Source organism: Penicillium alfredii (assembly GCF_028826965.1).
Source record: "Penicillium alfredii strain IBT 34128 chromosome Unknown utg000005l_segment0_segment0, whole genome shotgun sequence".
Classification (NCBI taxonomy): Eukaryota; Fungi; Ascomycota; class Eurotiomycetes; order Eurotiales; family Aspergillaceae; genus Penicillium; species Penicillium alfredii.
This window is the reverse complement of record NW_026622702.1, coordinates 1,856,823-1,869,131: the sequence shown is the minus strand read 5'-3', so window position 1 is coordinate 1,869,131 and position 12,309 is coordinate 1,856,823. Positions and strand designations below refer to the sequence as shown.

At 47.7% G+C, this 12,309-nt stretch overlaps 6 protein-coding genes across 6 annotated transcripts; 3 read left to right on the top strand and 3 right to left on the bottom strand.

Annotated features, from left to right (window-relative positions):
* Window positions 1-500: 500 nt before the first annotated feature.
* NUU61_004120 (uncharacterized protein) lies at window positions 501-806 on the bottom strand (the record flags this gene model as incomplete). The annotated part of the gene is made up of 1 exon (XM_056654702.1): window positions 501-806. The coding sequence occupies one exon, from the start codon at window positions 804-806 to the stop codon at window positions 501-503; it is 306 nt and encodes a 101-aa protein (XP_056512729.1).
* Window positions 807-2,659: 1,853 nt separating this feature from the next.
* NUU61_004119 (uncharacterized protein) lies at window positions 2,660-3,899 on the top strand (the record flags this gene model as incomplete). Its single annotated transcript, XM_056654701.1, has 3 exons — window positions 2,660-2,917; window positions 2,985-3,383; window positions 3,444-3,899. The coding sequence occupies 3 exons, from the start codon at window positions 2,660-2,662 to the stop codon at window positions 3,897-3,899; spliced, it is 1,113 nt and encodes a 370-aa protein (XP_056512728.1).
* Window positions 3,900-4,156: 257 nt separating this feature from the next.
* On the bottom strand, window positions 4,157-5,455 carry NUU61_004118 (uncharacterized protein; the record flags this gene model as incomplete). Its single annotated transcript, XM_056654700.1, has 1 exon — window positions 4,157-5,455. One exon carries the CDS (start codon window positions 5,453-5,455, stop codon window positions 4,157-4,159), a length of 1,299 nt encoding a protein of 432 aa, XP_056512727.1.
* Window positions 5,456-8,060: 2,605 nt separating this feature from the next.
* NUU61_004117 (uncharacterized protein) lies at window positions 8,061-9,376 on the top strand (the record flags this gene model as incomplete). Its single annotated transcript, XM_056654699.1, has 4 exons — window positions 8,061-8,505; window positions 8,563-8,591; window positions 8,654-8,904; window positions 8,959-9,376. The coding sequence occupies 4 exons, from the start codon at window positions 8,061-8,063 to the stop codon at window positions 9,374-9,376; spliced, it is 1,143 nt and encodes a 380-aa protein (XP_056512726.1).
* Window positions 9,377-10,340: 964 nt separating this feature from the next.
* NUU61_004116 (YoaK family protein) lies at window positions 10,341-11,280 on the top strand (the record flags this gene model as incomplete). Its single annotated transcript, XM_056654698.1, has 2 exons — window positions 10,341-10,557; window positions 10,676-11,280. The coding sequence occupies 2 exons, from the start codon at window positions 10,341-10,343 to the stop codon at window positions 11,278-11,280; spliced, it is 822 nt and encodes a 273-aa protein (XP_056512725.1).
* Window positions 11,281-11,444: 164 nt separating this feature from the next.
* NUU61_004115 (uncharacterized protein) lies at window positions 11,445-12,161 on the bottom strand (the record flags this gene model as incomplete). Its single annotated transcript, XM_056654697.1, has 1 exon — window positions 11,445-12,161. The coding sequence occupies one exon, from the start codon at window positions 12,159-12,161 to the stop codon at window positions 11,445-11,447; it is 717 nt and encodes a 238-aa protein (XP_056512724.1).
* Window positions 12,162-12,309: the final 148 nt, after the last annotated feature.

Sequence of the window (12,309 nt, the reverse complement as noted above, 5' to 3'; positions counted from 1 at the left end):
AACGGTGACGGCGTCGCGTCGTCGGTCAAGGAGATGATTGTACATGCAACGAATGGAATCAACACAAGAAAAGGAAAAGAGAAAAAGGGAACAGTTTGGATGTAGAAAAAGAGGGAAAAGAACAAATAAAAGAGCGAAAGGGGGGTCGGTACTGTTGCGCGTTGTTTCCTTGGGAAGTTCAAGTGTTCATGGCCCACGGGAGAAAGTAAACAGAGCCGGCTCGAGTTCACCGGGGCATGCTACGGAATGCAATGCTGGGAATCGAAACTGAGGAGAAATCAAACACTTAGACAATCTCCAGATTCGAAATTGGGCGAAATGACAATTGACTGAAGATGCAGTTCTCAATGTTGGGGAAGAGGAGTGTGTCGATGCGTTGCCATAGCAATGGCCTACGAGCACTACGGGCACCTCCGCGATCAACGATCGGATGCTCGATTTCCTCATGGCGTATACACAATCTGGAACTGCCTAAATACACATTTTTGATCTTTGATCACCTAGTCAAAGTCTGCCGTCATGGCCTCGTACAGGTCCGCATCCTGATCCTCCTTGTTCTTCTTCGCCTTGGCTCCATCGCCAAACGACGCTGGGTCCGGTACGGGGTTGCCGGCATCATCCATGTGTGTGCCCAGCAGCTGGCCCGGAGCCCAGCTAGTGCTGTTGTCGGCCTTCTGCTTGCCAGAGCCGGCCTCGGCCTGCATCTGCGACACGGCTTTCTGGTCCTGGGTGACGTTGCGCAGGCGGCGTTTCTGGTCGTCGCTTTCGGGGTAGCGCACCGCGGTGTCTGTTTTTGAGGAAGGCATGGTGTCCTATCCATTCAGGGCATGGTCAACCCAGCCATCTTTCCCAACAGACACCCAATCCCAGTCGCCATCCTCTTTCTCACATCTTCTCCGGTGTGAGGTAGAAGGGATGAAGAGGGAGACGTACCAAGTGTTTTTGCTGGAAATCCCAGAAAATGGTTATTAGTCTGTCAAATTCCCGATTTTGTTCCAATCAAAAATGTGTGTAGAGGAACTGGCCGAGCATCTATATTTATGAGATTCAGAGTGTCGGTGGCGGGAGACTATGCGATGACCCATTATGACGACGACACTCACCACCACCGTGGGTGCTTCTCCGCACTCGCCATTGGGATGCATTCATCGACGCCACTGATTCTCTGTCCTTCTAGTCTGCTGGTCGATGAGAGATAGCCTCGAACGGTGGATGGACTGGGGTGATCCCATGGAATCCCGGCATGGGGGATAGTTGCCACCAAGCTTGCCTTTGTTTTCATACTTGGAGCATGAGCTGGACTAGGTCGATACTCGACTGGACTAGAATATACATTCAGTGGCAATCGAGAGTTTGAATTGCAAGGATGGTATGACCGGAAATTATAACCGTTGATGTCAACAGCCCGTTGCCCTCGGTCATTGTACATCTCGCTCTTCTCGGGATGGCTCTCTGAGTCGATGGATGTATCATTAGAATTTATCAGAAAATGAAATGTGGTTAAATGACCTCAGCCAGGCTTAGAGAGCCTCTTTCACAAAGAGTATTGGCTTCCTAGACAGAAGAGAAAAGCCTATGCAACTATCCTCGCTTAACCCTGTTTCAATTGAGAGATATAACATGGAAAAATAGAAAAGCTACAGCCACCAAGAAGGACGGACTTGGATCTAGATTAACTCGCGAGAGTGTGCTATCATGTAACCCACACAGAGCCGAAGATGTATACCTCAGGGCCACACTAATACCACAACGGGTGTAGAAACAAAGATTCAAATCAAAGGGAGACAGAAATGATTTACGCTTACAGCAAAAATCTAGATTTAGCGAGGCATGAAATCATATATCAAGCTAAGGTGTCTATATCCACAAGCCGATCACGGATCCTTCCGGTCTTACCATATTTTTTAATCGAACCCCACGCCGATGATTGTCTTATCTGATTCAGATGTAGCTTATTGATATGTAGATTAATATATAGAAGAATATGTAGAAGAATATTTAAAAAAAAAATACATAGAAATCAAATCCTTCATCTTATAAGCACTGCTCACTAAATACAACTCAGCTCTTTCTAAAAATAAGCCACTCGAAGCTAAAGGATTAGTTACATAGCCAAGTAAACCGATCTGTAACCTTGAGCAGAAAAAAAAAAAAAGATTCAAAATGTATGTAATACCCTAGTGTAAGGCGTCCACGATAGCCTGCAAGTCTGCAACTTATGCACATGTAAGGCCCCCACTCAGGCAGCGAACGCCTTGGGTTAGGGTTATTGGACCATTAGGTCCCCAAATGACTCGTGCCATGTTCGAATGGCGGGAAAACAATCAATACGTAGAAAATCCTCGGTTTCAATTATCTGTATTTTTAGCTTGGCCCCAATTTCCCGTATCTTAGACTAAACTCTGATGGGGGGCCGGGTTTAGCCCCAAGTTTCTCGGGGCGAAGTCTAGTGGAAATGCGAGTCGTGCAACCAGAACGATAAACAGAATTCCAATATGAAGGATTAAAACTTGACAAACGAATTGACCGGGCTAATATTAGACTCCTCCAACCCCGGGGGCCTTCCCGTTCTCTTTGCTTCAACCTTCCCCGGCTTTGCTCTAGACATTCTTCCAGTATACATCGCAGTGCAATCCCTTGCCCGGTCTCGTTGTGAACAATGGCCCCAAGTCATGAATCCGAGGAGGTGGGCATGAGATTACTCTCAGAGTCAGCTCAGTCATCCCCTCGAACCTCCCTATCATCCTCGACGCTGAGCGTCGAGGACAAGGAGGCCTACCAGAAAGAGGCTCTCCAACTCAGCCCCGTCGTCCAGTCGGAGTATGAAACACCCGCAAGAGTTAAATATGCCTGGCTCGGCGCCTACTTAGTGTTTGCGATGGCATTAACGATCCACAATAAGTTCGTGCTGCAGAAGGTGAGCAAGTTCCGGTCTACAAAAGTCAAGGACAAAGATCAGGCACTCACGTATTTAAATCGTCCAGTTCAACTGCCCTTGGCTTCTCACTACACTGCACGGCGCATTCTCAGCACTCGGCGCGTTTATGGTGTGGATGCTCGGCTACTTCAAGCTATCAACGCTCTCCACGAGAGACCACTTGATCTTGGTTGTATACTCGGTGCTTTTCAGCGTGAATATTTTCTTTTCCAACTGGTCTCTTGCGCTCGTTAGTCTGGCGCTCTTCCAGATTCTGCGCAATACCTCGCCGATTTTCACTGTTTTTATCTACCGGTTCTGGTATTCGCGCTCCTACTCGACGGCAACCTATATCTCTCTCATCCCAATTATCCTGGGTGCTGGGTTAACGGCCAAGGGGGATTTCAATTATTCTTATCTGGGATTGATTGTTTCGGGGATCGGGGTGGTTCTCGGTGTCATCAAGGTATGAAGACCCCCAAGTCTTCAATTTTTTTTAAAATAGAATGAACTAACCTGAGAATAGATTGTTGCCACCAACCAACTAATGACCGGCACCCTCGAGCTGGGATCAATGGAACTCCTCTACCGAATGTCGATCTATTCAACCATCCAAACCGCAGTGATTGGAGCTTTGGCGGGCGAGTTTTCCGTGTTCAGCCAGGCATTATTGGGCGTCGCAAAAGACGAATCTCCTCTAAAAGCGACCAGTACGATCGCACTGCTGGTTCTCAACGGCGTTGTTGCATTCCTCTTGAATATCGCCTCCTTTGAGACCAACAAAGTCGCCGGGGCTCTTGCTGTCACGGTTTCTGGCAATCTTCGCCAGACCCTGACCCTTGTTCTGGGGATCTTTATTATGGGCGATTTCGAGTTCAACATCCAAACGGGGTTCGGGATTGTTTTGGTGGTGATCGGGTGTGCTTTGTATAGCAAGGCGGAGCTGGACTCCAAGAAGAGTGTCTCATCGGTGAATCGTTGAGCGATTTCAAAGTTATATTATCATTTTAACCTTTTGCCCTTTGTGTCATCTAGAAAGGCCTCATATAAATATCATATCTAGACATGTCGTTCTTCATCTAGGGAATTGCAAGATATCCAGGTTCCATACACCTACTAGCTCCCTGTACTACTAGAATGTTTCGATTTAGAGCCAACCTTCTTAAAAACAAAAACCCGCTGAATGCATTAACCCCGCTAAGTTATTTACATTTCTAACCAAAATAGATCAACAGAAGATTATATATCACCCAGTACACTGTTGCTGGCCCATTTGGCGTGTGGTTTGCCCTCCTTGGCCAGCCAATATCCCTCCATTTCCCATCTCCGACTCAAGGCATATTCCCGAACCAGGGGATGAGGGTACTCCATGTTCCAGTACTTGATGTGGAAAATAGCCACCTCGCCCTCCAGATCGTTGGGGTTAACCCAGTTGATATACCACGAGGGTTCGAGCTGCTGCCACGGCAGCGGCCCATCCAAACGATGGGCATAGTTGAGCAAGTTTTGGTCTGGAAGGCCCCAGAATGGGAAGCTATCCGGCTTCGCGATCAGATCCATGTAATATTGAAAGATAGCCTCGTTGGGCGTATACATGGCCAAGGCGCTGTTAAACTCCTTGATTGCCCCGTCCTCATTGGTGAAGGGGAATGGATGGTCCCAGTCCATTGTTTCTGGCGCCGTCCAGTAGGCATAGGAAGCCGGAAATTTGCGGTGGTGCGACAGGAGCGCTGACTTTTGTTCTTTTGTTCCATTTCGGCGCGATGGTTGGAGCGCGGTGTTGCGGTCCAAGAATAGATTGTCGATGGGGCGTGTGATGACCATGTCAGTATCGACCATCAGGACCTTCTCATAGGGCATGACTTTCGGGTCGAATAGGCGCATTTTGGTGAATGTCTCTTTCCAGCTCGGCTTGCCGATCTGGTCGGAGAAGTTATGCTGGATGTGCTCGACTTCGACGACGGTTGCGCCGTCGCGCCTGAGTCGCTCGCGCTTGCTTTCTGACACGTCCTTGCTCACGAGGATGATGAATGGAATCGGGGTCTTCAACTTTGTAATGGGAGAATGCATGAATTGGTAGGTTAGGATCCGCGCTCCCACGAAATACCAATCTGAATAGTCGGTATCGCCCTCTTTCTTATCCCAGTGGGCGCCTAAAAAGGTGCCAATGGCGTAGCGGCTCTTGAGTGGACTTGGGCTGGCACTGGGGCTAGATATCGGACTGGCCACGGGACTGGCTTTGGTGCTGGCGTTGAAACCGGCGCTGGAATTGCCGAGACTATGGGTGCCAGTCAAGTTCAAGGAAGATGAAGAGTGGAGGTCGTCGGGCGTGATATGGCTCGGAAGACTGATCGGAGCTGTAGAGAAGGATAACGAAACCAGGAGATAGAGACTGATACTGGCTGCTATTAAATGGACCACCAGGGTCTTCCAGCCAGGAAGTTTCCAACCTGCTGGAAGTCTCAACTCTGCTGGGGATTTCCACTCTGCCGGCAGTTTCCACTCCATTGGGGGTTTCCACTCTATCGAAAAGGACATGGTTCACTGTGAGGGAGTCAGGAACGGGGGGCAACGCTCCCTCTTGTGATGTATGTGAGCATATATATGTAACTTCTTGAAAAATACCAGAAAAAGAAAAAGATGGAGCGAAACAAAAAGAAAAGAAATTGGGGGCCGATTGTTGTTGTAAAACCGAATGACTCGGGGAGGTGGGGGGGCCTTGAAGGACACAAGGCTCGCCGTCTTTGAAATAGTTTATCTCTCTCTCGTCCATGTTGTTATTATATTATGATATTATTATATTTGGTTCGGAATACAGTTTAGTTCCTACTTTCCCTGCAATTTATTCTATTTAATATTTGATTCTACATAAGCAAAGTTCCAAGGCCCCCCACCGCATATAACACACCATTTCTATACTTTCCCTATACAGTAATAACCTGTGTAGATCAATTTCATGGAAAACAAGATAAATACCAGTGGGCACGGCGGCCCCCGGACCCCCAGCCTTAGCTGGCCGGTAAGACGCCGAAGAGATGCGGAGCATAGCTTCAGTATAGGCGCAATTTCTATATATCGAGAGGCTCCTAGTTTGTTGCGTCGCGTAGCTTCGGCGTAAAGGTAATTTTTAGACCCCGCCTACGGCTAGTATTTTAAGCGTAAGGTTTAATATAATATAATAAAGATCTATTTTCTATCTCTCTATATATATACAATAGGGGGCGGCAGCCCCCTAGGACCCCCATCCGATTTTTAAGAATAAAGGAGGGGTAGTCTCGTTAGCTAATTAGAGCGTAAGGTTTTTTTCTAATAATATTATATATACATACTAGGGAGCTGTGGCCCCCTACCCCAATACGAAAATTCCCACCGATACGAAAATTCCCACCGATACGAAAATTTCTCTCTTTATTTATTAATTATTCAACAATTTCGCTAATTAAATTAAAAAAAAAAATAGAGGAGGGTCCTTAGTAGCCAATTCGCTTTCTTCTGATATTAATATCTCTTAGCGAGGATATTAAACGAGAACTAATTACGAATACGAAGCGAGTTTAGTAGTTTCGATAGAGGTTTTAAAAAGACGATTAAGGCGACGCCGGTAACTATTATTTAGTTATAGACTTTTATCGATTTGGGTCCTCGTTTTATTGATACTTCGCTATACGCGATAGATTAATAAAGGAGGTGAATTTTCAAACTAGATAGAGATAAAGGAATTATATTATTATTATCGAAGGGTTATAGACCTTTAATAACTAACGAGTCTAATTTAGGAGTCTGTCGAAGACTTTCTAAGGATTGCACGGGTAAATGCCTTGACCCTAAGCTCAACAAATTTAACCTAAAAAGCAAGCGAGAGCTCGTGGAAGCGACATGCACCATCAGTGAAACGGTATAGATTGACTAGAAGTTACAGACCTAAAAGAATTTGCACTATGATGAGCCTTAGTATTGACACCACTATAGATCCGGATGTGGTTGGGATTAATTAAATATTAAATGCTAAATGTGAATTTGTTTAGCTGCGAAAGCATCGAGTATCTATGCTTCTAATAAAAACAAGCTTCAATGGTTGTACTAGTACCATTAGAAAGACCCCGGTCAGGGATTTGATGTCTTTCTTGAATGGTGTATCAGTAGGGTTGGTGCGAAAGAAGAGAGTGCCCAGGGTCATTTCCGTCATACCGGGTTGAAAATCCAATATTTCGGCGATTAAGAAGCGAACAGGTGCCGTTTTATAGCGGTAAATATATCTGCGTCATATAAACTGATTACTCAAAGGTGATCCAAGGCATCTACTGAGCACCTAGTCTACGCTAAAACGATCACGTATTGATGGTCCTCACTCTTTACTATGCACTGTTTTTGGGGTACCCCCTCTTCTAGTGCTGTCCTCTCAACCGATTGCCCGCTAAAGCACGATGACGCAAAAGAAGGAAGACTTAGATCAATTCTTCTATGTGGCGATATAGACAGAAATCTTCCTTCATCGGTGTATTGAGATCTGTGCGTAAGGACTGAAGTATAAATAGAAGCTATAACCCTTATTTTAATCTCTTATGTAATCCCATATCTCTATTCAAATTCCTCCATCCGAATCACTAACCTAGTCGTTTTGTTGGGATTCTTTCTGATTAGACTACGGCATATCCGTAATAACATGTGACCAATATTTCCCGTTTCGATCTCATGTGAGCAAATTAAGCAGGTTGCATTCCTTAGCAAAAGTTTAATATAGTTTGTGCCAATCGAAGTCTTGTTAGGCGTGCCACCACGTCTGATATAGACGCAAAATAATCTGCACACGGATTCAAGTAGCGACTTGCTTTGGTGTAACTTTCCCTTTTTGCCTTCCAGCGTCTCAGAGCTTTATTCTAAGGCTTAAGCCTCTATTGATTTGCGTGATTCTTGAATATGATGAATTGGCTATCAGTCAAAAAGGGTTACCGTGGCTCCCAATACGTCGACGTGCTTTATAGTCATAGGCTTTGGTGATGGCAACATGATTATCTTTACTCTCGTGCTTGGGTTTAATATGTCATTGAGTCGTACATACGACATATAAAAAGCTCTCTCAGTCTCAGCTTTGAATAGCCAGAGTGAACCAAATATTGTTGTTTGTCGTCTTTTTGAACTAAAAATGGCCAAACCCATCTCATTTTCGTATATCCCAACGGGCCTTACTTATGGCACCTCAGCCCCCAAACAATGCGACGAGTTTACCTTTCTCAACTCTGACGCCATCAACAAAAAAGGCCATCCCTCGCATAGCGTGATAATCCAACCATCAGAATGGGATCTTCCCTGGCCATCCTCATTCCCGGCCGCTCGGCAATGCAAGTATTGGAAAGAGATTCAGCTATCGTGTGAACGATTTATGCAAGAGGTCCGAGCGCTCAGCATTCAGCGAGGCAAAAAGGTGCCGGAAGGATACTGTCGCATGGCTGGCGAGCAGCCACTGACACCAAAGGAAAGCCTGATCGTCCGGACTACGGTTGATGCCGTGATCTACATGATACCAAATGCACCCTGTGAGAGAGTCGAATTTATAAGCAAATTATGGTTGCTTCTTTGGACGCACGACGGTTAGTTTCCCACCCAATGAAATTGAGATATATAATTTTTTGACCTGACTCGTGCAGACGTCGTGGAATATTACCCAGAAGAAGCGGTAAGCAGGTGAATACTTCGATCAAGCAAAGCTCCAGTGAGTAACACGAGTCATAATTTCAGGGTTCGACCGTAGTCGACGATATCACACATTCTCTCCTTCGAGTTTCCCGAGGGCTTGAAGACCTGCCGGGGAATGAAATCTGCGCGAAATTGAAGTTGACATCAAAGCTTCTTGATCTACCAGGAGCTTTGACACAAACTATGCTAGAGAAATTCGCAGATTTCATCTTCTTTACTCGTACCCATCAAAGAAATGAATTCAAGGACTTGCGAGACTACCTTGATTACCGCGCGACTGATATTGCCATAGAGTACGTTTCTATCACATCCTGATTGCGATGCAGACCGATATTGACATTTTGTAGCCATATCTTAGCAGCGGTAAGATTCGGCAATGACCTGGACCTACGCCAGGAACAGATAGATCCACTTCGTCATATTAGTGGCTTGATCAGTGACCATAACATCCTTGTCAATGATCTATTTTCCTTCGACAAGGAGAAGCGAGCGGCTGTGACTCAAGGCGCCCATATACTTAACATTGTCGAGTATTTAAAGCAGACTTTATCAGTCTCATCCGCTCTCGCCAAGGACATCACCTTGCGTCTGGTCTTTGACGTCGAGTCCCAGCTCCGGGATGAACTTCGCCAGATCTCGCAGATGGGAACATTGAGCGAGGCGCAAATCCGATATGCGCACGCAATGGTCGAAAGTGCATCTGGAAATTTGCTTTTCTCCGTCACCTCAGTTCGCTATGGGAAAGGTGCCAGTGGTCCTGGATAGGATATAGATCGGCACTTGTCATATATACTACACAAGGGTACGAACTATACTGGATGCAGCGATGCACATTCAAATGTATCCCAGTGCGTTTTCAGTTGACAGTCTGCTAGTGCAATAGAATGGTTTGGGCCCGGGTACCAAAAGGAGTGTTCCTAGGAGCTTGTGGTATAGAGTTTTAACTGATTGGTTGACGAAGTAGCAGGTTCTATTGTGGCGCAATAGAATACAGTAAAATCACTAGGATGAATTATCATATTGATGATGCCAGTTCGTTTTTGATGGGTCAGTAGGGGTCATTTAGTGAGTAATTAAAATAGCTACCACTCAGCAGCCAAAGATTTATGATATAATTTGATGTGAAATAGCAATTTACTGTGAAGTCTGCACTTTTCAGCGATGTTAAGGGGAATGATGCTAGGCAAGAAGATGGTAACAGGTTGTGGGTAAGAATCACAAGACTGAATCTTGAAGAAAGCGAACTTCTTCCGATTCACCTTGACGGAGTTTTATTTGTATATCCATCAGGTGAATCGGGAGTGTTTCGGGGGAGGATGATCGTCTGTGTGCCGAGTCCTCCCGGTGGGAGCCTTACAAATCAGGTCTCGCCCGGGTTTACCCCGTAACAAGCGACCCTCAGTTAAACGTTGGCTGTTGAATACATGTATGCCTAAATTACGACACCTATACTGCGGGAAGTATAAAGCGGTGAACTAAACAGGAGGGATTATTTTCTCCGAATCAAGTAGCAGGTGTATTATGGCATAGCTGATTTCGAAAACTACTGTATGTAGAGTCCAAAAAAATAGAGTACAGGGCTGACCGCATGCGGGTCGGAAGCCTTAAAAATTGGGTTGCCGCAATTTCTTTTATTTTTTGGTTCCGTTTCTTCTTTGGTGTTTTTCTCCCCCTTTGACGCTCTTTTTTTCAACTGTGAACTGCGCATTTACGGCGCGCTCGAGGCACAATGGAAAAACCAGCGCATCCCCCAGCTGCCCCTGATCTGGAGGCCAGCCCCTCTCCGGAGCGACAACCCAAGACCGAGTCGAGCATCGCGCGCCGCTGGAAGGAGAACCTCACTCCCTCTTATGCCGACCTGGTGTGTCTGCTGCTCTGTTTCCTGACAGGGCTGTGCGATAGCAGCGCCTACAATGCGTGGTCCTGCTTCCTCGGAATGCAAACCGGTATGATTCATCTGCTGCAAGGGGAGGGGGGGAGAACCCGGGGCCCCTCCCGAACGAGAAGAAGTCGAAAAGAAAAAGATTCCCAATCGCATGAACTAACCGAGGGATATTCAAACAGGAAACACCATCTTTCTCGGCCTGGGCGCATCCAACCAGCCGGCCAACAAGCCCTGGGGCTGGCTGAAGTCGCTGGTCTCGATCGCATCCTTCTTTGTGGGGGCGCTGATCTTCTCGAATGCGATGCGACGCGCCGGCGCCCTCCGTCGCTGCACGCTCTTCCTCTCGTTCCTCGCCCAGACCATTCTGATCATCATCGCCGTCGCGCTGATCGAGGCCGACTTGATCCCGCATACCCCGGCCGACATGTCGCTGTCGGGCGGGCCGCTCTTCCTCGAACTCATCCCCATCGCCTTGGTGGCCTTCCAGTCGGCCGGCGGCATGACCTGCAGCCGATCCCTGGGCTACAATGAGATCCCGACCGTTGTCCTCACCAGCGTCTACTTTGATATTGCCTCGGACCCGAAGCTGCTGCAGAAGCCGACTGCCAATGTCAAGCGCAACCGTCGCGTCGGCAGTGTCGTCTCATTGCTAATTGGCGCTATTGTTGGCGGCTGGCTGAGCCGGAGCTCTGGCGGTATGCAGTCTGCGCTGTGGATGGCTGCGGGTATGAAGTTTGTCGCGGCCTTTGGCTGGTTGTTCTGGAAAGCTGCGGCGCCCAAATAAACATCCAAGAAACAAGAAGAGGAGATACCCCGTGAATGTGGGCCTGGCTGATATAGACGCTGAAAGGCACTGGCTACACAAATATATATAGACGACGAGTACATAGAAAGTAGTAATAGACATTGCTCAGATTTTATGATTCTCTCTTCAGAAGAAAGACCTAACTACGTCTTCTTCCAAGTATCATTAATCTCGTCCCCAACGCGTTCAATAGTCCCCCACTGCAACTGCCCCCATCTCCGGGGATTCTCAACAGCTTCAACAAAATGCTTCAACGCCAACACCGTCTGCGCCGCCCACCGCTCGTTACTAACCTTCCCCACGCCCGCCGCCAACGGCGACATCAAAACAGTCCCAATCCGACGCCCAGGATCATCACCAGTGGTCTTCCGATTCCAGCCCTCAACCTCACACAGCAGACTCCACACACACTCATAAACGACCTCACGATTCCACCGCGCATCCTCGGGCTCGCGCATCGTCGGACACAGCCCGACCCAGCGACAGCCGCGCGCATTCTGCGCCAGCGCCGCAGGGAACTCGACGAGCGTGCACGTCCCCGGCGGGGCAAACCCGCGCCATTTCTCATAGAGGGTTTCCTGTGCGGTGCGCGTCAGTGCGTGGTAGTCATCGTGCGGTGCAAATGCCTTGGAGATGGCGTGGTCGAAGGCGCCGTCCAGGCGGCCGTATGAGTTGGCCGGGGACACTATCAGGTCGAATTTGGTGTCTGCCGACAGCGAGTTCAGGCGCTCGTTTATCAGGGTTACTTTTACTGCGGCTGGGCTGGCGTCTGGCCATTGGCTTGCCAGTGCTTCGTGGAAGGCTGTTATGAAGGCTGCGTCCATGCAGAGGAGTAGGATTTCGGGGATGTTCGATGTCATCCTGGATGGATCTTGGGGGAGGGGCTGGTTTGCTTTGGTTTTGCCTTGCTTTGGACTGGGTTTTTCCGGCTCACTTCCAGAATCTCGAGTTCTGTCTTATATTGACGTAGCTGCAGCAGGCTCCAAGATAGAGTCACCGAGGGGCAAG